Here is a 25,240-nt window from a genome sequence, read left to right as displayed (position 1 = left end):
GGGCAAAGCTTGCTCTGGTTTGATTTTGGACACCTCCTTGCTAACCAAAGGGTGAGAGACACGGCAAATGGAGTGTCCTCAACAGCCGGAATGGACTTTGGCCATAAAACACAGCTCTGCAGGGACCACTCAAGAGCAGTAGCACTGTTGATACCCCAAAAGGCCATCTCTCTTGTCCTTGGTCACCACTAGCATCTCCAGTGCTTGATGGCTTCCAGGCTGAGCCCAGTTGATTGTTCATCTCCTTGCCTGCTGAGTGATGGTTTAAAGAGCTGCAGATGGTATCTCAAAGGGATCAAGTGCTTTGAATTTATAGAGGGGACAGGAAATCTGGATCTGCTGTTCAGAGCTGGAGCAGAAGACTATAGTTGGACTTGAGGATCTTAAAGGTCTTCTCCAACCTAAATAATTCTACGATTCTGTGTTATCCTTGCTCTCGGTCCCATTTGTTGTTGTATTTGTGCATATCCTGTATGGATTTGAGGAAACAACTCTGCTCACATTATCTTTTTGTACAACGACTCTGTTTTTAAGCTACAGAATTAGCAAGCGATTGTAGTGATGAGATGCTGGCAATGTGGGTGACTCTTTGAGATGTTCTCTGATGGCTACATGTAACACTAGAGGGCATTAGCAAGACAACAGATGCCCCCATCTACCACCACTGAAAAGCTCAAGTGTAATAAAGGCCATCAGTAAAAGAGAAAAGAAGCATCCAGTGCCCCCCCTGCCATGAGCAGGGACATCTTCACCAGCTCAGGTTGCTCAGAGCCCCGTCCAGCCTGGCCTGGGATGTCTCCAGGGATGGTTCAGCCACCACCTCTCTGGCCAACCTGGGCCAGGCTCTCACCACCCTCAGGGCAACAATTTCTTCCTCATGTCCAGCCTGAATCTCCCTCCTTTAGTTTAAAACCACTACATCAATACAAGAAGTAATATTTTTATCCCCAGGTTATACAGTGGGAGCAGAGGACCAAGACACTTGTCCAGCAGATGCTGTCAGAGCCAGGAACCATATCCTTACCTCTTTAGCTGTGGTTCAATAAGTTCGTTATTGCCAACCAGAGTAGCTATCACTCCCTCCAAACCTTGTGCTTTTTTCTTGCTCGCAGACCTTACAGCCCAGTTCAGACCAGTGTCCCTGCATCCCACCTTCTCAGTGCTGGACAAGTGTATTTAAGAGCAGACCCTCCTTCTCCTCTGTACATATTCCCTTCTGATCATGCGGAAAACAGAGGGTTAAGCTACGCTGTACTTCTATTTGACAACCAAAACGCATTTGACATCACATCGTACTCAAGTGGAACCAATTACACAGGGGAAAGGAGCTGGAGCCTCCATCCAAGAAGCTCTCGGTCTGCAGCTTCGCACGCCAGCTGCTTTTTTCTGTCCTCTCAGAGTTTCCAGGCCCCATCTTCACTGCACAGGCATTGTGCAACTCGGGTGTTTTGCAACCACCGCCTGACTCGGCCGCAGAGCCGGGGCTCTGGGCTTCACCCTGTCCCACCACGCCTGGAGCAGCTCTGGCCTCCTGCCCACTCACGCTCTCGAGCCCAGGCCGAAGCTACTTGTACTCTCGGCACATAAAGCTGGGTTTAAAGTTGCAGGTCAAGCTCTGTGGGGTGGGCTGAGAAAGCAGAGAGAGGCCGTAATGGTGATGCAGTGGATGGGCATGAACTTCCAGCACTTTGGATGAGTCCATACCCTCAGATCGCTCCAGACCCAAACCCATCACTTATGATGCTGGTCCTGTTCCTGGATCACCATTACTGGTGTAAATCCAGAGTGACACCTTCAAAGTGCTCCAGACTTGCCCTGCAAAGGCTGGAGGACTCCACCATCTCCTCGAACCTCATCTGACATCAGCCAGTGCCATTAAGAAAGAGAAAGCTGGAGATGAACCAGGCCTGAACCAAGTTTCAAAGCCTGGGTCTAGGTCAAGTCAAAGACGAGGACAGCACAAAGCAAAGCGTCACATGAGCTTCAGCCACCCATATTTAAACCTGACACCGTAATAGCGTTACACCTAATTATGCCACAAAACCAGGTGAAAATACCTCCAGCAAAATCACCACGTTACTCCTCCGGGAAAGACTCTGCCCCATTTTGGCATCAGGACCAGGTGGGTCGGGGAGGGTTGTGCCCTGTGGGGGTTCCTGGATTAAGCCCCTGCCCAGATAAACACCTCCAAGAGTCAGAATTTAAAAATAATAACACTAAAACCGAAACAAACAGGAAGAGTTTGAGGGCTTTGCTTTGGAAGAGAAGATTAATGGACGTATTGATTGACTCAAGGGGCTGGGACAAAGGCTGACAGCCATGTTTATTTTTTAGCATCTGTCTGTGGACTCACTGCGCTTGTGTCTGAGCAAATATTGCATTAAGGAAGCTTATGAACTAACATATGAAGTGTGGTCAGGTCGTCTCCAGCTCAGCCCGCAGGTTGTCTGAACACGCTGCCACCAACAGTTTGAATTTAGGGAAAACCGCAGCAGCACAGCGGTTCGGGCACTGCTGAGTAACTCGGCTGTTGCCTGGGTTTCCGCACCTTGTGCTAATACCTGGGGACTCTGTTGGGCCAGAGGTGGGTCACTAAGAGGTATGCGCACGCAAAAAGGCTCAAAGAAACACAAAGAGGTTTTTGAAAAGTGTCCTTTGAGACCTAATGCATCTCACGAAGCTCCAGCCATTGTCGGCGATGAACCTGCTGCACCCATCAGCCCTTCCTCAACGTGAGGAACCAGGTCCCTTCTGAAGCCACCTCCTCTCAAAGCCTCCAAACCACCAGGGGAACGCAAGAACCACAAGGAAGAACCCCCCCCCAAATAATCACTGGAGAGGTTTAACAGACTAATTGCAAATACATTGGCAGTTCTTCTCACCCTGCCCCCTTGTCAAGCCTTTCACCCTGGAACAGCTCTGCTCTGTAGTGCAGGGACCCAGCTCTCAGAGAAGCTGAACCACACACAACCCCATGGCAGCAGGAGCCAGGGCTTGAAGGATGGAGGATGAGATGGGGATGATGTTCACAGTCAGTGGAGAAGCTGAGACCCTTCTGTTAAATCCCCCCTTGCGCTTCCTGCAAGGATGGACCCTGGACAGGTAGGGACCAGGCTGCTACAGCACTAAACCCAGAGCCACACTTTGTATCATTGTTGATTTGAAACACCACCTTAAAAAAGCATTTATTACAGCAGAGGGAAAAACCCAGAAGCCTTAAGTGACCATTTTAAAGCTTTCAGCTCTTTAATTGTGGCTTTCCACATGCTGATAGAGAAGCCAGCACCCTCGCCACAGGAAGCCACTTCTCCCTGAAGTGCTCTCTGCATCCCTTGTATCTAAGGAGATGCCAAGCATCCTGGAGAGAGAGACCTTCTGAACGCCACAAAGTGAGGGAGGACATCCAGCCTTGGTGAGCTGGTGACAGTCACCGCAGGTGACAGCAAAGGAGCTCCTGGACCCCCCTGAGAACATGTTTTGTTCCTTCTCTCCCAAGGATGGCTCACAGGCCCCAACAGCTGCTTTAAAAAGCTGCATCACATCTCCACGCAAAACCAGTGATAAACCTCCAGCCATGGTGCTCTGCAGTGTCCCCAAGCCCTGGGCTGGGCTCTGCACCACCCACCGCTGCCACCAAAGCCTGGCAGGGCCTCCACGGGGGAAGAACAACCCAAGTCTCCTGGAAAACACTGAGGACTGTGCATCTAACCCCCAGATCACCGCCACCTTCACACCTCTATGCGCTACAGATACAACAGGACGTTTTCAGATACACCCCGAAGATCATGGATCCCAACCCTGCTTCCAAAAACAATACCTGCGCTTTGGGGGCCCCCAATCCCAGTTCCTCCCAGTAAGCCCCCAACTCACTTCTGGACTTGTCCCAAGTGCCCAGCTCACTTTTGGACTTGTCTCAAGTCTGCCAGCAAACTTTTGGACATGAAGCATCAGCTCCCCATTTGCTTTAGGAACACTTGAAATGTGAACTGTAAATCTAGATGGAGCTACATGAAAGAAAAAGAGCTGCCTTCAATAACACACATATTTACTCTTACAGCTTCTCGGTTGTTTTTTCCCTCCTCTCCAGCTGCCAGGTCTTTAAAATCCCACAGGAGTAGAGAACCAAAAAATTAAAAAAGGCAGGCAGGAAATAAAAAAGCAGGTAGGGGAAAGAAAATAAAAGAAAAAGGTAGTTTTTCTATGGCCCAGATGAACCCAGCCCCTCTGCTAAACATGGCAAAGCGATCTTTCCTAACAGGATGAGGGGACCGTGCTGTGGGTGGCCGTCCCCAGCGCTTCCCGTGGGTACTTACTGGTGCTTGTGCTAGTGCCGATGGTGTTGATGGTGGTGGGGACGGAGGAGGAGGAGTAGAGGGGCAGATGGCCGTTCTCGCACGCCAGGTTTTTGTCCTGCCAGCTGGAAGCGCTGACGCTTATGCCCGAGTCTCGAGAGTTCTGCCATCCGTTGAGTTTGTCATCGGAGTTTTGTCTTTGGTGATAGTAGTGCGTCTGCCCGTAGTCCACCGAATCCGAGCGACCCCTGCTCTGGCCGCCGAAGCCACCCGATGTGCGGTCCTCCAGGTGGTTGAGCCACATGGCCAGGGCGCTCCTGTCCTCCAAGGAGGTGGCGGGGTGTATCAAGGCGTAGGACAGCAGCTGTCTGCTCTCCTCGATGTGTTGGTTGTGTTCGATTGAGTGGGCCAGGATTTTAGGCAAGAGTTTCATGTATTCGACTTTTGCCTCGATGTTTCCGGGCTTCAGTAAAGGCAGGTGGGTTAACAATAGGGAAATCACTTTATCCTTGGATTCCTGTTGCCATTGGTTAATGATTCCTGTTGAAGGAATAGAAAAAGAAACAAGAAGAGAATTGAGAAATCAGCAAATGGAGCTAATAAAGAAATAAATAGGCCCTGGTAGGGTAAATACGACACACCAAAGGGATGCCTGATGCGTGATGCCACTGAGGGAGCATGTCACTCTCCAAAAACCCAGGTCATGGCAAATTGTGCCAAACTGCAGGCCCAGAATTACCAGACATTCCTGAAATCCACTGAAAAAGCCGAATTACATCCACCTCTACGGCCACGTAGCTCCACTGCTGTTGCCCTGATGTTAATCAAAGTCGTCGTTCAGCCCAGATTTTCTGTATCATTGCAGATTACACAAAACACTACACAAAAGCACTTTATGGATAAACCTAACCTTCTGAAATCACTGGCTGAGAAATGGAAAAGCTCAAGGTTCAAACGAGCTAACACGGGCAAGAGCTATGGAGGGTGAAGGAAGAAGCATCCCAGTAGCAGGGCAAGAACCAACCCGGGGTGTTGGTCCATCTGCAAACCTGCTGTGATAAGCTGCCACAAATGTATTAGGAAAGGGCTCAGCTAAAGCAGCTATTGTTCCTCTCTTAGCTCATGGAAGATAGGAGAGGTTTTAAAAGCGCAAACATAGGGTTTAGCTTTAAAAAATATGCAAAAGGAAAACGCCAAGGAATTACAAACTGGTCACTTAACTCAAACTCCTGGAAAATTGATGGAACAAATAATGAAACAACCTATTTGTAAGCACTTAGAAGATAACAAGATGATAAGTGACTGCCGACGCCTATTTGTCAAGAACAATTTAATTTCCTTCTGCGACAGAGTAACTGGCCTGTGAACAGGCGGAGAGGCAGGCAGCGCCGTATATCTTGATGTTCATTAGGTGCTGCCGCACACGGCTCCCTCAGCAGCACACCAGAGAAACACGCTCGGGCGAAACTACCCTCATGTGGGCACACAACTCATCGGGAAACCATATGGAGAGAGTCGCTACTGGTGATTCACCGTCACAGACTGGGAGGACGTGCTGAGCCAGGAGACGTGTCCTGGCCGTGACACCACCCGGTGTGTCACCGCTGAGACGGGTGAGGTGATAAATGCCAATACAGTTATTATTACTTATTGAATAATGCGCAGGTATCATGCTGGGAGAAATGAAAACACTCTAGAAAAGTGGGTTAGAACTCAAACAATGCTGAGATCAAGAGAAAAGTCGGAAAAAACCCAGATGTATTAAGTAGGTGCAAGCACAGAATCACAGAACTGTTTGGGTGGGAAGGGGCCTTCAAAGCGCACCCAGTGCCACCCCTGCCATAAGCAGGGACGTTGTTTAGATTGTGGGGTGACAATAAAACCCTGGTAGATGTATTGTTAACCTCCTCTCCCCCCCTTTTCCCCTTCTGCTCCTCCCCCTCCCCCTTTTTGCCCCTCCTTCTCCCCCCTTCCCACTCAGGACAGGCGATCGAGAGGAAAAGAAGGACAGAGAGAAGATAGCTGGAAAAATTAAAGATGTTTTACTAATGCTACTGATAAGAACAGAGAAAATAATACAAAATATACAAAACCAGTCTTGAAAGTCTCAGCAACTGCAGAGCCTGCACCCAAAGTCCTGGACTGGACTCTCAGCCAACCGGAGCTGGATTCAGTCTGTCACTGGGCCTCAGTTTGCAGGGAAGACTCGCAAGGTCCTCTCCTAATGTCAGCCATAAGGAAAAGGGACGAGATCCTCGTGATCTCCCACTTTTATATGAAACATTCACGTGAATGGAATGTTATACACAGTTGGTCAGTCTCTTGGTCACCTGTTCCTTGTTGCCCCTCTCGGGAGGTGTCCATCTGTGCTTATCAATAATTTTGCATTCCATTGCTATGTTTACCAAAACATGTATCTGGTTCTCCAGGAAAATGCAGCTAATATGAAGGCTTTAGCTGACAGGCAAAATTCACTAAAAGAGAAACTTGTTTTTTAACAAAACCAGGACAGACATCTTCACCCAGATCAGCTTTTATGCAGCTGGGAACAAATCGCTGTAGGTACCAGGCCGGGGAGAGCCTGGGGTTAGGGAGCATCACAGACTGAACATCAGTCAGAAAAAGCCTTGTTGCACACAAAACCAGCACCGAGCGGCCTGTCATCAGTCTGAGAGGTGGAAGATTGATGTGGTCAATCCGCTCGCCGTGTCTCCTGGGGATATTTAGTAATAGGCTGGAATTGCAGCAAAGGTGAATGAGGTTGGACATGAAGAAACTATGTCGTACAGGTTGGGTAGTGATGTGCAGGGAGAGACTGTCTGTATGCACATGGTGACATCTCCACCACCTGAGGTTTTTCTGAACAGCTTATGCAAACAGCAGCCAAGGATAGCTCAGGATCTACATAGACAACACGGCTGACAAGTCCCAGCCCCAGATCAGCCTGTCCTCCAGTGTTCACCAAACCCCTCTATAAAGCCTCCAAACTTTGGTCCCCGCAGCAGGTTGTGTCTAAGTGTGTCACAACTAAACCGTCCGGTGAAAAAGGATTTCCTTCTGTTTGCTTTAAAACCACTACCCAAAACTTCACCAAATGAAATGCCCTGAGTTCTCATATTATTAACAGAAACCCCAAAACTTTATGTTCTCCCTCCCTGTCTGCTGTGTCCTATCCATACAAGAGAAGAAGCTGTTCTAAATCACTGATTATCCTTATACCCTTCATGTATTTTTGCTGAAGATGTCCCTGTTCATTTGCAGGGGGGTTGGATTAGATGACCTTTGAAAGTCCCTTCCAACCCAGACTATTCTGTCATTCTATTTTTGAGCTAAGGTAACCAAACTCACACCAGCGCAATGAAGATCCGGACATCCATCTATAGGATCACCCATCACGTTTGCTCTTGGGAGGACCCACGCTGCCGTCCAGCAGCTAACCCAGCCCTTCCAACACCCCATGACCCAGAACGGGGCTATTACAGGACAGTCTTTTCCCAATTAGGGCCAAACGCTGCAGGTCGGTTCCTCTACCCAACCAGGGTGAGCAGCACTTGCCCCTCCAGCTTCGCCTTCCAAGTTTCAGGACATGCAACTATTTTAATAGGAAGCCACTAGATGGCTTGCTGGAAACACCGACGGCTCTCACTGGAACTTTCTGCAGTGGTATTTACTTCTCCACAGACCCATCCCTTCTCCAGAGCTGCTTCCCAACGCGGCCTGCCCGAGCCATCCCGGGCCATCGCACCAAGAAGCACAAGCTTTGGTGGAGAAGTAACCGCTCCATGTGCAGCAGAAGCAAGTTCTGGTACTCCGGGTGTCCTCCCATACCCGTGGAGATGTTGAGAGGTTGTTTTGGTGCTAAAGAATTGGATTTGGAAAAATGATAGCCTAAGTGAAGCTGTAAAAATTACACGAGGGTAGCAGAACGTGAAGTCCATTCCACAGCACGGACATGACACAAACCTTCTGATGTATTGCACAGCAATTTTTATCTTGGGTCATAATTCACCATCCTGAGCCCTTCCAGCTGGCCAATATTTTTTTGCCAAAAGCACAGTGGGACTGAAGCCACCCTTTGGGAGATCCCAGCAAAACCAATAGGGTTGGTGGTCACCAAGGGGTGATGGTTTTAAACTAAAGGAGAGGAGATTCAGGCAAAATTTAAGGAAGAAATGTTTGCCCCTGAGGGTGGTGAGAGCCTGGCCCAGGTTGGGCAGAGAGGTGGTGGCTGAACCATCCCTGGAGACATCCCAGGCCAGGCTGGACGGGGCTCTGAGCAACCTGAGCTGGTGAAGATGTCCCTGCTCATGGCAGGGGTGGCACTGGATGAGTTTTGAAGGTCCCTTCCAACCTAAACTGTTCTATCATTCTATGAACCTCTCCACCCTGTGCCAGGCTCTACCGAGTACAGGGTATTCTTGACAGGAGGAACCTCAAAACACTTTGGAGCAGCTCAGCTGCTTTGCACAGAATAATGAAACACAGGTATTGTCCAAGAGAGCAAGAGGAAAGCCTTAACTACCTTTTGCTTTTGGAAGCTCTAAGGGGGACACGGTATCTAAATCCAAGGATGACTGTACACGGCATCAGCTCAGGCTTGACATAAGTCACTGTTGACCACCTCACCTGTGACCACTTTCAAGCCCCAACATGGGGACCAGCAGCATCAGGTTGCCAGACATGGACACAGCATGACGCTGTTTATCACCTACTGTGGACAAGTCCCTTGGGCAGGTTGCTTGATCTTGAAATGCTGCTGGTTGCACACAACACCTCCAGCACAGGGGGCACACCCCTCAGACCTCCCACTTGCACCAACTGAAGGCTGAGCGTTTGTCCACCAGAGCATCGCCGTATTTTCCATATGCAGATGTAATTCTGCTGCAAGCAAAGCTCTTTGTCATGCTTAATCTGATTTATCTGTCCCCACTCTCTCTCTTGCTTCTTGGCCGGCTGCCTAGGAGATGAAAACCCATCTTATTTTCTTCCCTCTTCTCGCAGAGGGATGTCGCCCCTTCCCTTATCACCCCCACATTTTATCATGGCTGTCGGGGCAATTTGGGGAGGAGGAGAAGGATGGGGGAGGCAGGTGGCCCTGGGCAGATTCTTCTTCCTTGCACAGGGGTGGCTGAGAGTGAAGGTCATTGCTGAAGAAACAAAGGATGATGCCAGAGCTGCTCCTTAGGAAACTCATCTTAGACCGCCAAGAGATCCGGGGGTTTGAAATAACAACCCCCAGAAGATGGAGCACTGACCTGAAAGCTCATGGCTGGTGAGGGGCTGGGAGCAGGAGCCGCTCTCCTCCTCAGCCAGCAGCAGGATGTGCACAATTAAACAAAAATGGAAAATAATTAGATCTGAAAGAGGTTTGGCTCTCTCTGAGATGTGGCGGAAGGTCAGGCTTAATCCTATCTGCCAGAAAACAGAGGGATCTGGAGTGGGCGGCGCAGGAGGAGGAAAGCTGGAGCTGCTTCTGGGTGGGGGGAGAGGGGCTGGTGACCTCTCCAAAACCCCTTTCCACCTTTTCCCTGAACACAGGAGCCCCATTTCAGTTCTCTGCCTGCTGCCAGGCACTCCTGGACATCTGGGATGGCTTTATTTAATGAAATATAACAAGGGCAAGTGTAGAGTCTCGCATCTGGGCAGGAACAACCCCAGGTTCCAGTGTAAGCTGGGGAATGACCTATTAGAGAGCAGTGTAGGCGAAAGGGACCTGGGGGTCCTGGGGACAGCAGGATGACCATGAGCCAGAACTCGGCCCTTGTGGCCAGGAAGGCCAATGGTACCTGGGGTGGGTTAGAAGGGGGTGGTCAGTAGGTCAGAGAGGTTCTCCTGCCCCTCTGCTCTGCCCTGGGGAGACCACACCTGGGATATTGTGTCCAGTTGTGGCCCCTCAGTTCCAGAAGGACAGGGAACTGCTGCAGAGAGTCCAGCGCAGCCACCAAGATGCTGACGGAGACTGAGGGGCGACCTTATTAATGTTTACAAATACATAAAGGGTGAGTGTCAGGAGGATGGAGCCAGGCTCTTCTTGGTGACAACCAGTGATAGGACAAGGGGTAATGGGTTCAAACTGGAACACAAGAGGTTCCACTTAAATTTGAGAAGAAACACCTTCTCAGTGAGGGTGGCAGAGCCTGGCCCAGGCTGCCCAGGGAGGTTGTGGAGTCTCCTTCTCTGCAGCCATTCAAACCCGCCTGGACACCTTCCTGTGGAACCTCAGCTGGGTGTTCCTGCTCCATGGGGGGATTGCACTGGATGAGCTTTCCAGGTCCCTTCCAATACCTCACATTCTGGAATTCTGTGATTGCCAGAACAAGCCCTGCTGGATCAGCCATGGTGAGGATGCATCCCAGATCTGGACTCCCGCATCCCAGGGTCCTGGCACGCTGCCTGTGGTGGTGTACGGGGTGGTGGGAACTAACCAAATTACAGCCTCATTAGTGCCCCAGGTGCTGCATCAAGGATGCCTGATGCTCTCCATCACAAGCCTTTCGCTGCTCTAAAGGATGGGAAGACTATCAAAACTTGAAGCAAGCAAATCTGAGCATACAGAAAACCCCAAAGTTAGAAACTCCACCTTGCTGCTTTGAAACTCTGCAAAATCGCTCTCCTGCCCATTGCTGTCATTGCACCCACATCTCCTTCTGGAGATGAGCTAAAATGACATCTGACCGTGAGCAACCTGAAGAGTCAGCTCCCCTCCCAGCCCTGCGACCCCCATACTGGCCAGGGATGGGAGCTGCTGGTGGCCTTGGAGCAGAAAATCCCAATTTTCACCACAGGACTCTTTCTTGAGCGAGAAGCTGAATGAAGGTGCGATGTGAAACTACCTTCTAATGTAGGATTACTTAAAACCATATAATTTTGCTGCCATATAACACATCTGATGCATGTGCAGGCTGTCTGTGTATAAATACAGCCCCAGATACAGCCAGGTCCTGCTTCCAAGGCTGCAACCCATGCCACGCTATGAATAGGTCCAATACTATCCCTGAAATTGGGGTTTTCTGCCTTGGGAAAGAGGTGATGTTTGTCAATTTAATAAGCTCTCAACAGCTTTGTCTTTCAAAAATCTGCTTAATCACTTCTGGATCCCTGCAAACGGTTAATTATCCCTATGTCCAGTGGTGATGGATCCAGCCTCTAACACCGCACAGAGTGACGGCCCTTCTTGCCTTTACTTTGAACCTCCTGACAGATGACAGGGTGATTTGAATCATCAGCGAGAGACATGGAGCTCCCGAAGCCGTTAATGACGTATCGGGAGCCACCGCAGCTTTCTGAAGGGTAAAGCCAACCCAGATGGATAAAGGTAGGGCTGGGCAGTCCCTGTGGGCATCTGCAAAATCCAATGCTGGTGCCTGCATTTAGAAACCTTTAAATACCAAACTGCCTGTATTTTTTCTTCTATTTTTTATTTCTGCAAACAGACCTATAGTCTCCACCTTGAAAACACAGACCCTGCCTGGAGGGATGGCTGAGAGGAGCTGTCAGCACACACACACGAATGCATCTGTATCACCAGGTGACACATCTCCAGGGAACAGCAGCAACGCATGATACCTCTCAAGTGCTTAAAAAAATCCACCCAAAACCAACAAAACCCCAACCAAGATAAACCTTTTCATTCTGAAAGCAGAGCTTGCGTTATCCTCCTGTTGTCACGACTTATCACATCTCACAAGTGAAGCAGACAAATATGTTGACTGGGGCTTTGGTGAAGAGGTTAAGATGAATGATGTGTAATTTATCAGCTAGACAACAGCTTATCATGAGTAACAAGGACAACAATTAAAGACTGGAAGTGCTTTAAAAACTGCCCAAGGATTTTCTGAGTGACAAAGAGTATATTTAAATAGCAGGCTTGGTTTTGTTGCTCCACAATGGTAAGTTAGTGCATTTAAGGGCTCCAGTTGTCAGTAAATTGCTCTTAAATTAGTGTTTTATTATACCCTTGTTTTCCATTTAACAACATTTTCCATAAAAAGTTCTCAAAAGCCCATTCAGACAATTTGTTCAAGCAAGAAATGACTAAGAGTTAGATATGTGCATCTGAAGGGCACCCACTGAACAGAGCACCCTCACAAAAGGTTGAATGGACCAGCACCCTCAGATGGGGACAAAAACCAGGAGTTTGCACCAAAAATTTAGGCTGGGATCCCTGATCTTTACAAAGTGACGTGCTGCAGCATCGGAGACTAGAGGGAGGAACTGGGTGCTCCTGGATGGCAACCAAGCCCTTCTAGGGATGGATGACACCAAGGTTTTCATGTCTTGGACGGCCAACAGCAAACCAGAAATCCAATCTGTGCTTAGGGAGTTTGTCCCGGTTTTGTTAAAAACAAGACCAGTTTCTGTTTTCATGAACTTTTCTTTCAGCCAAGTTCTTCTTAGTAATTGCACTTTCCTGAATTTAGCTGCATGTTTTGGTAGACATAGCAATGGAGTGCAAGGTCCCTGATAAGGATGCATGTCCTATAAGTGAGAGGGGCAAGGAGGAGTGAACTGAACAGGTGACTAAAACTGACCAACTAAGTATTCCGTTCCATCTATGTCATAACACCATATAAAAGTGGGTGATCACGATGGTCTTGCTCTCTCTTTGACTATGGCCGGCATCTGAGGAGGACCCTGTCTGCTGTCCCTGTGATCTGAGGCCAAGTGACAGCCCCTGCATCCTTGAATCCAGTTCTGGTTTGCTGCAGAGTCCAACCCAGGACTTCCAGGTGCCTGCCCTGCAGCTGCTCAGTTGCTGAGCTACCAGGAAAATTCAAGATTGGTTTTGTATATTTTGTATTATTTTCTCTATTTTATTAGTAGCATTAGTAAAACTTCTTTAACTTTTTTCCAACTTCCAAGTCTGTCTCTCTTTTCCTCCCATCACCTCTCCTTAGTGGGAAGGAGGTGAGAGCTACAGGGGGGCTGGGGTTGACAAAAAGCATCTGCCATGGTTTACTGTCGCCCTGCAATCAAACGGTTACAGAGTTTGCAACTGCTTCAAATGAGCCTGAAATCGGTGGCCACAGAGCAAGTGATGGCTATTTCAGGGTTTGCAGGAAGGTTTTGCAGGAGGCTTTCCTCAACAGCTCCCAGAAGAGTCCCCCATTGTTTGCTGTTTCCTGGACAACCAATGCGGCACCGGCTCTGAGCACTGGGCAGAGATATGTGGAGGCACCCATATTTTAGGCAGAGGCAGAAAAATCAGTGCCCAGACTCCTCCTGCTTCATAAAGACCCAGCAACACATCATGACCCACCAGCAGCCCCATACGTGCATGAGAGATGCTGCACTTCCATCAAAATCCTCAAAATCTGTGGTAAGCAAGGTCATCGCCAGAGTCAGCCCTGGTATCTAACACCTGTTACAGCTCCATGTCTGTCTTCACTGCGCCAAAAGTGGTCGAGAAACCCGACCTTGCACATAAACGCAGCCCAAGAACCTCTGTCCAAAATGTCATCCCGCAGTGAACGACCCCCAAGAGACAAACCCCAACCCTACGTCTACCAGCTATTTGTTCCAAAGTCTCCCAAGCACTTCAGTTTGCCTAAGTTTACCATTGAATTTATATGGTTTAAGCTTTAATTTATCAGTTTTCAGCTTCCAGATTCTAATCTGAAATAAACTCCTCCTCGATGTCCTGCGTTTTCTCAAAGGTATTGAGGACTCAGCACTCAAGTCACCTTCCATGTCCCGCCACTAATAGATTGTGGTTCTATGCTCATCAATCCTGAGCCCATGGCAACACTTCTGTCAACTCTATTACTTCCAGCACTTGCGTGAATCGGGTCTTACTTGGCTTGGTGAAGAGCATGAGTGAGGTAGAAAGACCATACCCCATCTCACACAGCGTGGTTTGGATTGAAGTTAAAGCATAAGAGCAAAAACATGAAGATATTTCAACCACAAGTATGAATTTGCACAAAGGGCAGGTTGCTGCCAGTCCCGGCCTTCCTGCAACTGGATTTACTGGTCTGTGAGATGGTCCAGTTCCCCACCACCCATCACACAAATCCTCTCTCTAACGCTGCTGTGGATGCAAACCTCTGCCCTGGCTGCTGCTGCAGCAGCTCAATTGAAGGTGAACTACAGCATGCTTCCAGACAAAGTGATTTAAATTATTATTTGCAGTAATTAGCACCTGCACGCTGACCCATTCACAAGGCTTTGTTTGGGCAAATTTACATCATTCTCTTCTTAAATCAGCCTCATTCAAAAGATCAACATTAAAGAAAACAAAGTGAGAACCCTGCTGGAAACGCTCTCTGTAACCCATCCAGAGCACATCAATACCCTCGCTGTTAAACCTGGCAGCCTTCTCCCTACACGAGAGGCCAAATAATAAGGATTTCAGCATATGCCTCTTCGTTACTGCAACCAACGCTAATTAAAAGGAAAAAAATCTTGATGATAAAGTTTATTGCAGACCTGGTGATGGCAGAAGACGGAGATACAAGCTGACACTATAACGCTGGCGAACCTGAATCCTGCTCCTCCTCTCATCAGAATTGATGCAAACCCACGGCTAACACAGGCAAGAAGACACCGGTGATGTTCCCAATCACAACTACGTCCGGGAGGCTGCAGCGCGGCGTGTAAACCTCACCAGCCTCCCCCTGCGACATTCAAACAGGTTTGGATTTATGCCTGTGCTAGAAGCTGACTTCAGCGCGGAGCGGGAGGACCTAATCCTATACGTCTGAAGGCAACGGGAGCCGTGCCAAACAGCATCCGTGCCAAACAGCATCCATGCCAAACAGCATCCCTGCCTGCTGGATGAGGCACCCACAGCTTCCCAGCACATCCCGCATCTCCGCGCTGCAGCGGCCGGGAGAGGCCAGGTCTGCATAGAATCACAGAATGGTTTGGGTTGGAGGGACCTTCAAAGCTCCCCCAGTGCCACCCCTGCCATGAGCAGGGACATCTTCACCAGCTCAGGTTGCTCAGAGCCCCGTCCAGCCTGGTCTGGGATGTCTCCAGGGACGGGGCATCTATCACACATCCGTGGGACTGCTTCTTCGCAAGAACCACGTGTCCTGGTAGATAACACGGGATCTGACAGAGGAAAAACCATGAGAACCTCACCACTGGCTTTTTGCTTTCACTCCCTCCCATGCACATCTAACAGCCCAACTTGGGGAGATATCTGGGGGGTTGTGGCGAAGTTCCTTCCCTGTAACAAACTTTGTCTAGGAGGTAGGAACAGCCAGAATGCCTGCAAACCAACACTGGGCTTGGGGACTGCTCTTCGTGGCAATCAGGGTTCTGCACTTTCCCTCCTGGAGTGCCCACCCCAACAGCTCTGAACCTCCAGGTCTCAGGTGGTTGCACAGCTCAACGCTACCTCAGCACCTTCAGTCTATAATGAGAGATAAGGCAATCACTGAATTCCCCCTTTCCTTAGTGGGTTGGTTTCTCTGCAGATTTAAGTGCAGGTGACCTCTTTGAAGAACAGAAGGACCTTTTCTTCATCAGCACCCACACGGAGAGGACAGACGGACAGCAATCCTCACCTTGTATCATGCAAGGCACGCACACAATCTCCCTTTTCAACCTTGCACCTCGGCTTCGTGACGGTGCCAAGGAGAACCAGTGCTCGACGGAAAATTTGCCGGTGATGTGCGGCAACCTATCAGTTCACACGGTGCTGTCTGTCCTCCGTGTTTCCAGCAGCTACATCACATTCTAAGAGGCTAAAAATACATTCAGTACTTTCTTAATGTTCCTTTTCCACTCGAACGGTTGCTGCAGAGAAGCTCCGAGCAGGGAGGGAGGTGAACGGACAAGTGCGGATGCAGGGAGGAGATGCCATAAAAACGGAGCAATAGGCACAGCATGTCCTGCACAAGGATGTGGTTGGGGATGTCCCCACTGCAGGCAAATTGGTTCCTTAGTTAAAAAAAGAGCCCTGTGGCCATCAAAAGCAACATGTTTCCAATTATACTGCAGGACTGAGCAAGGGTGGGAGTGCAGAGAACTACACAAAGGGGCATCTACAACTACCTGAAAGGAGGTTGTAGCACGGAGGGTGTTGGTCTCTTCTCCCAAAATTATAAGTGATAGGATGGGAGGAAATGTCTCAAGTTGCACCAGGGGAAGTTTAGATCGGATATTTGGAACAATTTCTTCCCCAAAGGTCTATTGGGCATTGGAACAGGCTGCCCAGGGCAGTGGTGGAGTCACCATCCCTGGAGGGGTTGAACAGACACAAAGATGAGGTTCTTAGAGGTGAACTTGACAGTGTTAAGTTAATAGTTGGACTCAATGATATTAAAGGTCTTTTCAAACCAAAACAACTTCTTCATCTTTAACGACCAAGACTGAGATGCTCCCTGTAAATTAACTATGCAACATCCCTTTGACTTCTTAAATGTAACAGTGTGAGTTTAACCACCAAAACCAATTCTGTCCAAAAGACACAACCTTCTTGCAATCACCCCCAACATCTCCCTGCGTGCAACAGGCAGGTCCTTCAACACCCATTGCCAAGGCAGCATGGAGGGTTTGCCAGCACAGTTGCAAGAGGCAGGCTGGCCATTTTTTGCCTTATTTTCTGTGCTACATAAAAAGTGTGTCCTGGCTGGGTAGAGCTCTAAAATAACGGCAGGGGTGAGATAGATGTGGAAGAGCTCGGGCGAGGTGGTTGCTACATCCTGAATTCACTTTGCTTTTGAAGAACAGCCAGCTTCTTGCAGCTCTTCTTGAGAAGCCAAGCTAAGGAGAAGGCAACCATATGACACACAGCTTTTGGGGAAAAATAAACAAACACAATGCTAAAAAACCAAATTAAACCAAAACAATCTGTGGTGGATAAGACATGAGCGCTACTCAACTCATTGCCCCTTTAACGGCAGTTCTGGGGCAGCAAGTTCAGCTGTTCATCACTGGAAGCTCCTCTCTCCATCAAGCTCTCCAAAGCAACAGCAGCCCTGTCAAGTGTCCATTTTGTAGCTTTGGTCCTTTCCTTGTGTGGAAGAAATGGATGTCCCCAGGCTAAGCATCTCAGGCTGGGGCTACCGGATCTCACAGCACGGACTGTGTTAGCAGAAGCTGGGAATTTTGGCACTGAAGCCAACCTTGAAGACAACCCTCAATGAGATCTTCTCATCCTGTCACCCCAAGCGGGCTGATGAATCCACCCCAGCAGACAGAGCAGGGAGATCAGCACTGTCCGTCTACGTTGTAAACTCAAAAAGGAGCAAAACATCCATTATTTTGGTCAGAAACAGAATTAACTTGGAGATCCCTCAACAAAACATCCCCTAATTCACGCCGAGAGCCGCAAGGACAGAAGAGCCTGGCTCTACTGTGCCGCAGAGCGTGTAGAAACAAGAAAGATTTCCATATTTTCAACACTACTTTTCCCCCTACCTTGTGCGCTTGCTAGAGCTCCAGTTATTAGCAGCCTGTTTGTACCAACCCAGAAGCACTATATTTTTAGCACTGGAGAATCACAGGGCACGATCATTAAGTGTGCTTCTGCAGACAGCAACAAGAGCGGGGATTTTTCCTGCTCTAAATTGGCTGCAGTCACAACGATTTTCAGCCCAAAGCAGACTTTCAGGAAATTCAGAAGGAGCGAGAGTCTTTTTTTGCGTGACATATTTAATACTAAGCTGAAGTGCACTCCAATTTTAATAATGTGCATCTGATGGGAGGTTTCATGGATTTGTTTTCTAGGCCAGCTCTGTTACACACTTCTGCTACGGAGCGTAATACCATGTATTATCACAACACTCCCTAGCAACATGACTTTTAATTTAGTGTAGAGCTTTTGCAATGTTGAGAGCATCTCAGTGACTCAGAACAAAGACGACACGCTGGAAAACCTTATCAAAAGCCCCATAGGTGCCAAGGGAACCTACATCGCACATACAGTGGCATGTGAGCTCCTCAACATGATGTGACCAGCACTGGTATGGAGGACACCTTAGGAAAGATGAATTTGTCTAATTGATTGCATAAATTGCGGTCCAATCGGCATGGTCTCGTGGAGTGATGACTACACCAATGACAGCATTGCCAACGGGTGCGAAACAAGAGTGAAAATCCCTCAAGTTCTGTCCAAGTGCTCAGCACTTGAGCAGAAGAATGTAGGAAATGGTTCAATGTCAGACATGAGAGCTCAGAGCCAAGTGGGGCATCAGCAAGGATGAGGTACCACCTCCTCTCTTCTCATCCAGAGGCCAGGAGGAGGACAGACACTTCGTGGACTAACCAACCAACCAACCAGCCAATCAACCAATCAACCAGCCAACCAACCAACCAATCAATCAGCCAGCCAACCAATTAACCAACTGACCGACCAACCAACCGACCGACTGACCAACCAGCCAACCAACCAACCGACCAACTGACTGACCAACCAACCAGCCAACCAACCAACCAATCAATCAGCCAGCCAACCAATTAACCAACCGACCGACCAACCGATCAACCAGCCAACCAACCAACCAACCAACTGACTGACCAATCAACCAGCCAACCAACCAACCAATCAATCAGCCAGCCAACCAATTAACCAACCAACCGACCGACTGATCAACCAGCCAACCAACCAACCAACCAACCAACCGACCAACCGACCGACCGACTGACCAACCAGCCAACCAACCAACCGACCGACCAACCAACCAACCAACCAGGTAACCAACCAACCAACCAACCAGCCAGCCAACCAACCAACCAACCAGCCTACCAAACAACCTTCTGTGGAAGTTGCCCTGAAGAGCAAAGCCACCCTGACACCGGACCAGGACTCACAGCGCTGGTTTCTCTCTACTTGCTGGAGCACACAAGCTCCTGGGCATCAGGAGCATCACACTTCCAAGTTTTAGATGGGGAGGATAGTGTTTTGAAACTGTAGGAAAATAGTGCTATCTGACAACAGAGAGCGTGCAAAACTTCAAAACCATGGTCAACAACGTGGATACCATCAGGTAGGATGTTTTTCCACCTCTGCCCACTGGTGTGGGAGAGCAGCAGAAAGCAGGAGCACCATACATAGAGGGCGGGTGGAAGAAAGCTATTGCAGCAGAAATGACACCAAAATGTTGTCCCTGGCGGGGGCCACTGCTCTCAAGCCATAATGGGATGAGCAGGGATGGATCCACCAGCCCTTGTGCATGCAACAAGGGGACAGAAATATCACAGCAGCCGTGCCAGGTCTGACGGACAAAGACATCCCGACGAGGTCCGGGGTCAAGTGGCTTTCGTTGGCTGCCGTGCAAAGTGAGCTTCGCTTCACTGGCCTGCAGCAGCAGCTTGGCCCATGGCAATGGTCAGCAAGGATTAACAGTGTAATTAAACAGGGTGCTGCAGTTTGGGTCCAGAAGTCCCATCGTTTCTCAGAGCTCCTGAGCTCAGCAGCAGTAAAACCAGCAACAGCAAAATGCTGCTGGATTTGCTGCTTCTGGGACATGGGGGTACAGGTGGGAGATGAGCACTCTGCCCCCTTTCACTTACATTGAGGTTCTACTGCTCAAGTGCCTCCGCACGCCCTCAAATCCAGATTTTCAGTGGAATTTCTTAGGATGCAGGAAGCCAAAGAAATAAAACATGAGGCTTCTGTATCTCTGCTTTGAGCCTAATCCATAAAAAAACGCCCAAATCTCCCTGGCTTTCAGCGAGGAGATTACAGGCACAACCACAGGCACGGAGGAAATACTCCTCTGACTTCTTAATTTCAATTGCAAAAAGCCTTTTAGCAAAAGCTCTCAATTGAAATGCAGATAAGTTTCTTCAAAGGCTAAAAAAGAAATAAAACTATCTGAATGTCATAACTATGTTGCCTAACATGGATAAAGGATTTAGAAGGGGGGGGAAAAAAAAATACTAAAAATAAGTTATGAAGGGTATGTAAGGTATTGATATACAGCACATGGTTTAAACTGTTAATCATTGAACAGATTCCAGTATAAAAATAAAGAGACTGAAGCTGCACATAATGGAGGAGTTGGTCTATTTATAAACTTCTCTGTGCAAAGGGCAGGCGAGGGCTGGGCCGGCAGCGGGGACAGCAGGCCCCTCCTACCGGGCCTATATTTTGAGGGAAAATCAACAGATTTTTTAAACAAATTATTATTTTTAAAGCGTTGTCAACAAAAGCAAAGCGAGTTGCCCAGGAGCCTGCGTGCCCCAGCCATGTGAGCAGCATTTGCAGCTCCCGCATGTGACAGTTCTCCCAATTTAGCCAGTAACTGACTCCCTCTGACCTGTAATAACACCGCTCCCAAATTAGAGCCCTTAATTTGACTTGGCTTCGGTCCTTCCCTCCCAGCGACATAAAGCATCCTTTATCCCCCCTCCTCCGCGAACATCCATAATCCCGTCCTTTCCCAATGCCAACTCAAACTCACATTTAGCCTTTTCCTTCGATTTTATGTTGGGGGGCTGAGGAAGGATGAGGGGGCGCAGGCAGCGAGGGGTAAGGGAAAAAAAGCCTGGTGGAAAAACACCAAGAGACAAAACCAAAACAACCAAATCAGACGAAAATTCCAAGTTGGTGACATTCAGCTGGAAAAGCTCAATGACTCACATGCAAATAAAAAAAAGCTGCCTAAACTCACTGCTGTGTGACGCAGGCCACTGGCTTCGACATAAAAAGGCAAGGATGAAATCATCCGCAATTAAAGCGGAGTTTGGAAGGCTGCAAAAGCAGCCGCATGAGTGCGGTTCCCTCCGCTTAATAGGAAACACAAAGGAAGGAAGTTCGGCGGAGTGAGAACATCCCCCTTTTCCCCTCCTTTTCCCCGCCACCTCGCGCCATCAGTCATCCCCGAGCGTCGGCGCAGGAACTCCGGCATCACACGTCGGCGCTCGGCTCCGGCAAGCTGCTCGCTAGCAAGAGCCTGCCAGCTTTTAATGGGCTTTCCTGGAATACGAGCTCAAAAAGTAAAATAAAAATAAATGCGGTTACGTAGGAAGGCAAACCCCCACCAGTCAGCGACTTCTTCCAGAGATTTCTGCCCCGTGCTTTGCAGAATTGGGATGATATACGGCGCAATTAACATCTACAAACCTTGGACCAAACCCAGTTCCTCCCCAAATCCCCCATATATGTGAGGAGCCAGAGAGGGATTTAAATCTTAGTTCTTAGGTTTTCTCTTGCATTGCAACAGTGCTTTTAAACTTTATTTTCAAATACTGTCAGGGGCTACACTATAGAAATGCATTTGCAGTGACGCATGGTGTGGAGTTGAGGCAGGAATTGGGGTGCAGGGGGTTCTGTGAACACAAGCGTTCGGGGGTTGTGCCATGAACGAGGTCATCAGCCTCCTCTGTGCTAAAAATAACACCAGGATATGGGGTAAACTGAAAAAGGTCATTTTAACCTAGATGGGACTGCTGATGGGATTCATAGCACAGCTCTGCAAAAGCTTTCGGTGCTCCAGCGGAGAAGGGAAAACAACATTTTAAACAAGCGTTGTCCTCTCTGCACCTTGAAACGCTGCTCCGGGGAACAGCTGGTGAGCATCCATCCAGGATGCAGGAGGAAAGTGCTCCAAGAAAGATGGGGAGAGACTTTTGAGCAGGGCCTGTTGCGATAGGACAAGGAGTGATGGTTTTAAACTAAAGGAGGGAGATTCAGGCTGGACATGGGGAAGAAATTATTGTCCCTGAGAGTGGTGAGAGCCTGGCCCAGGTTGGCCAGAGAGGTGGTGGCTGAACCATCCCTGGAGACATCCCAGGCCAGGCTGGACGGGGCTCTGAGCAACCTGAGCCGGTGAAGATGTCCCTGCTCACGGATGAGCTTGGAAGGTCCCTTCAACCCAAACCATCCTATGATCTGCAGCAGCCACAAGTAGCAGCTCATTGCACCTAATTTCAGGTAGGATAACACAAGGAGTTCAAAGAACTGAGGCGACCGGTTGTACATTTATTGAGAAACCAGGTGGTTGAATCTTTATGGGTTTTCCTTTGGCTGGGACTGGTGTGCACATATATATATATATACATCTCTCTCTCTCTCTATATATATATATATATATGTATGTATATATATCTACATATATGCTGAGGTCTGCAAGTAGGGAAAGGTTGAAACTGCCTGCAGGAGGACATCCAACAGAGCCCAGGCCATCTGGTCACCCACCCTGCGCAGTGACACCGCCCGCCCTTTGTCACCAGATGCTAATTCCTTTCATCCCGCCTGGCCCTCCGCTGGGGTAATTTTAGGTCTGTGATCTCCATCTGCCTTGGAGATGCTCGTTGGTTTTTGGCTAAGCCCTCCCTTTCACCACTCCCTTCTCAAAGGAAGTCCAAATTGGGCATCCTTGGAAATGGTGTTTCTTCTCCGGTCCTCTAATCACCGAGCTTTAACGAGCTATCTCGAGCATGCTCGGTAACACCACCACTCGTCAAATTGCGGGGTGTCATTATCTTCAAAGCGTTTTGCAAACATTTTTTCGTTCCTCCCCGCGTTACCACCGCAAAGTAGCAATTACTCACTTCTCTCTGAATACGGTGGGCTTGGTCCGGCATCCTGGAGCTCGGCCAAGATGTGCTCAGCAAAATTTAACGCAGCCAAAGTAAAGATAAAACAAACGGGTTCCTATCTTTGGATGCTAGGGACTGCTACCATTGCTTCCTGTCCCACAGCAGACATGGAAATGTTAAAAATAAACGTTGGAACCGCACCGACCAATAATGGAATTTCCACGTATTAAGAGGAAACGTAAGGCCTAGAGTAACAGGATTTTTAAGGGAAGTTAAGGTTCAGTTGTGGTTCAGTCTGAAATCTGGCCCAGTTCTCAGCTCTTCTATGAACCTCAGGAGCTACGGGGACGTGGAGTTTATTGCTGGAAACCAGCGTTAGACAACAGAGAACATCTGTACAGGGAGCCCCTCTTGCTGCACGCACCCCATGCACAAAGAGCAAGAGCTATCGAGCTCCTCACAAGGAAAATATACACAGGAGTTAAGAAAAATTCCTGTGCAATGCTTGAGGTGTAAAAATGAAGCCCCGGCTTTGGCTGGTGGTGACTGCCCCGCGGGAGCCCGGGGAAACACCTGGCTGTGCGTCGCTTCAATCTTGCTGCAGCACATGAACGAAGAAACAATTTAATTGATCGGATCAGATCTCAGATTCGAGAACGATATCCTCCCTGGGTAAAAACAGACATATTTTGCTTTGGTTTTAAAGGATGATGAACAGCAAACTACAGTAGCTTGGTTGTGAAGCGAGGACAAGGATTCAGGCGATGCAGACGTCCATCCCTTCCCCGCTCCGCTGTTCACATCACCCAGTGCAAAGCGCTTGACCAAAGCCAGCAATGAGTCACCGTAAGGAGGAGATTCTCCCATTTCACCCACTTTGATCCTGCCCTGAAGTGCCCACGTCAAAGAGGAGACGGGGGGAGAGCCGGGGGCTGAGTCAGGGAGGACGGAAAAGTCCGTGCCGCTACAACAGCGACATTCAAAGCAAAGCGAAACTCCGTTTTTTGTTTTAGAAACCAAAAAGATGTTTAAAGAGCGGACTGTAAGAGCTGCCTCTCACCAGTTAACAGCTTGTACCAGCACTCAGCTGACTCCCTGTATCTCTGCCAGCTCTAACAAGCATTCACAAGGCAGAAACACCGGCTTAAAACGCACTGTTCACCAGGGAATTCACCGTGTTTCAGTGCTGCCCGCGGCTGGCACGTAAAGGCAGCCGGCTTGTCCTCCCTTTATAACCAGCCTCACGCTTTGCTTCTTGTAAACCCAAGAAATGCTGCAGGACCTCGAAACAAAGAGCGACATTGTTCCTTCAGAATAAAATTGCTGTTCGCCCGGGTTTTATTTCTATTTCACGAAAACATCCCAGGAGCTGCAAGGCTTCGTTTGGGGAGGGGATAAAACAATCACAGTCACAGTTGTTTCACCAGGAACGTTTCCATGATGCTCTTTCCACCGTGAACACAACATGACACAGGTCAACGTGGACATTTAACTTAAAAAACAAAGAAGAACAGCAGATCCTTGCAATTACGTGTTCCCGCTGCTTGGCTGGTTGGTTTGGCCATGCACGGTGCTGAAGGCACCAGTTCCTCTCCCATAACTTCTGCTGCTCATGAAAGTCACTGAAATTACGTTGAGGAGCCCAAAAAACTCTCTTATGGCCCCATTTTGTTGCTGTTTATATGTTAATGGGTGTTGGGGATGTCTGACAGCAGCTGATGTAGCTCAAGAGCTAATGGTGGTCCCAGCATTGGTGTTACCGACACTGACCACCAGCTTTAGAGCGGACAGCAAAGGAGGAGAGAAAGCAAAGATCATCCTTAAATACCTAGACAAGTATTGCAAGGCTTCAGCAGGACATCTTCTGTTCGATTGTAAAATCTCCATTTAACACTACATTTTTGAGCCTTACGACTGATGTAGAAAACCAATCGTTCTCCCAGCTCCAAGCAATATGACTTCGACACTTCTGAGTGCCTGAAATCTGAAAAGCTTCTACCAGTTAATGCAAGTTTTCAGTCAAACCAAAATCCTTCCTTCTCCTCTCCCGAGTGGCTGAAATGTCCATTTTCAACTAAAAAGAAAATGACAAGGAGGATTTGAGATTTCATTTTCTTGACCAAATTCTGCAATATTTGGGAAGAAATTTTCAGTAAAATAGAAACCAGGTATTTTTGTAGAGGGAGAGTTTCCACAGCTTTTCCTGCAGAGGAAAATCCCCTCCCTTACATCCTGCTGTTTGCCCCTAGAAAGCAGCAACACGTTGCAACAACCCACATGGAAAGATTCAACCTTCACTACTCCAAAGTGATGAACACGAGAAGCGACAGGATTTCTGGAAGCCGCCGATCCCTCTCTTACCCTCCATGCTATTGATTACAGGCGATCAGCAAGCACGCTCCTCAAGCGTTTGAGCCGATCTACAGCGACATCGCAGTAAATGCACAGAAATCTAGTAAATTAGGAGAGCTACCCAACACTCCATGGGATTTTGCAGTGGGTAAATCCTG

General features: G+C 48.7%; 1 protein-coding gene across 4 annotated transcripts in view; it reads right to left on the bottom strand.

Moving 5' to 3' along the window:
• The window catches only part of SAMD4A (sterile alpha motif domain containing 4A), a 112,546-nt gene that overhangs the window by 38,187 nt on the left and 49,119 nt on the right, over positions 1-25,240 (bottom strand). For all 4 annotated transcript variants that reach the window (XR_011739467.1, XR_011739466.1, XM_065838527.2 and 1 more), the window contains exon 3: positions 4,314-4,832. Coding sequence is in view for 2 of the 4 variants with exons in the window: in XM_065838527.2 (XP_065694599.1) it covers positions 4,314-4,832 (519 nt within the window). In the remaining 2 variants the exon portion in view is untranslated. The remainder of the gene's footprint in view (positions 1-4,313; positions 4,833-25,240) is intronic.

Source organism: Patagioenas fasciata, chromosome 5 (assembly GCF_037038585.1).
Source record: "Patagioenas fasciata isolate bPatFas1 chromosome 5, bPatFas1.hap1, whole genome shotgun sequence".
NCBI classification, from domain to species: domain Eukaryota; kingdom Metazoa; phylum Chordata; class Aves; order Columbiformes; family Columbidae; genus Patagioenas; species Patagioenas fasciata.
Note: the sequence above shows the minus strand (reverse complement) of the source record. Positions and strands in the feature narration are given on the sequence as shown.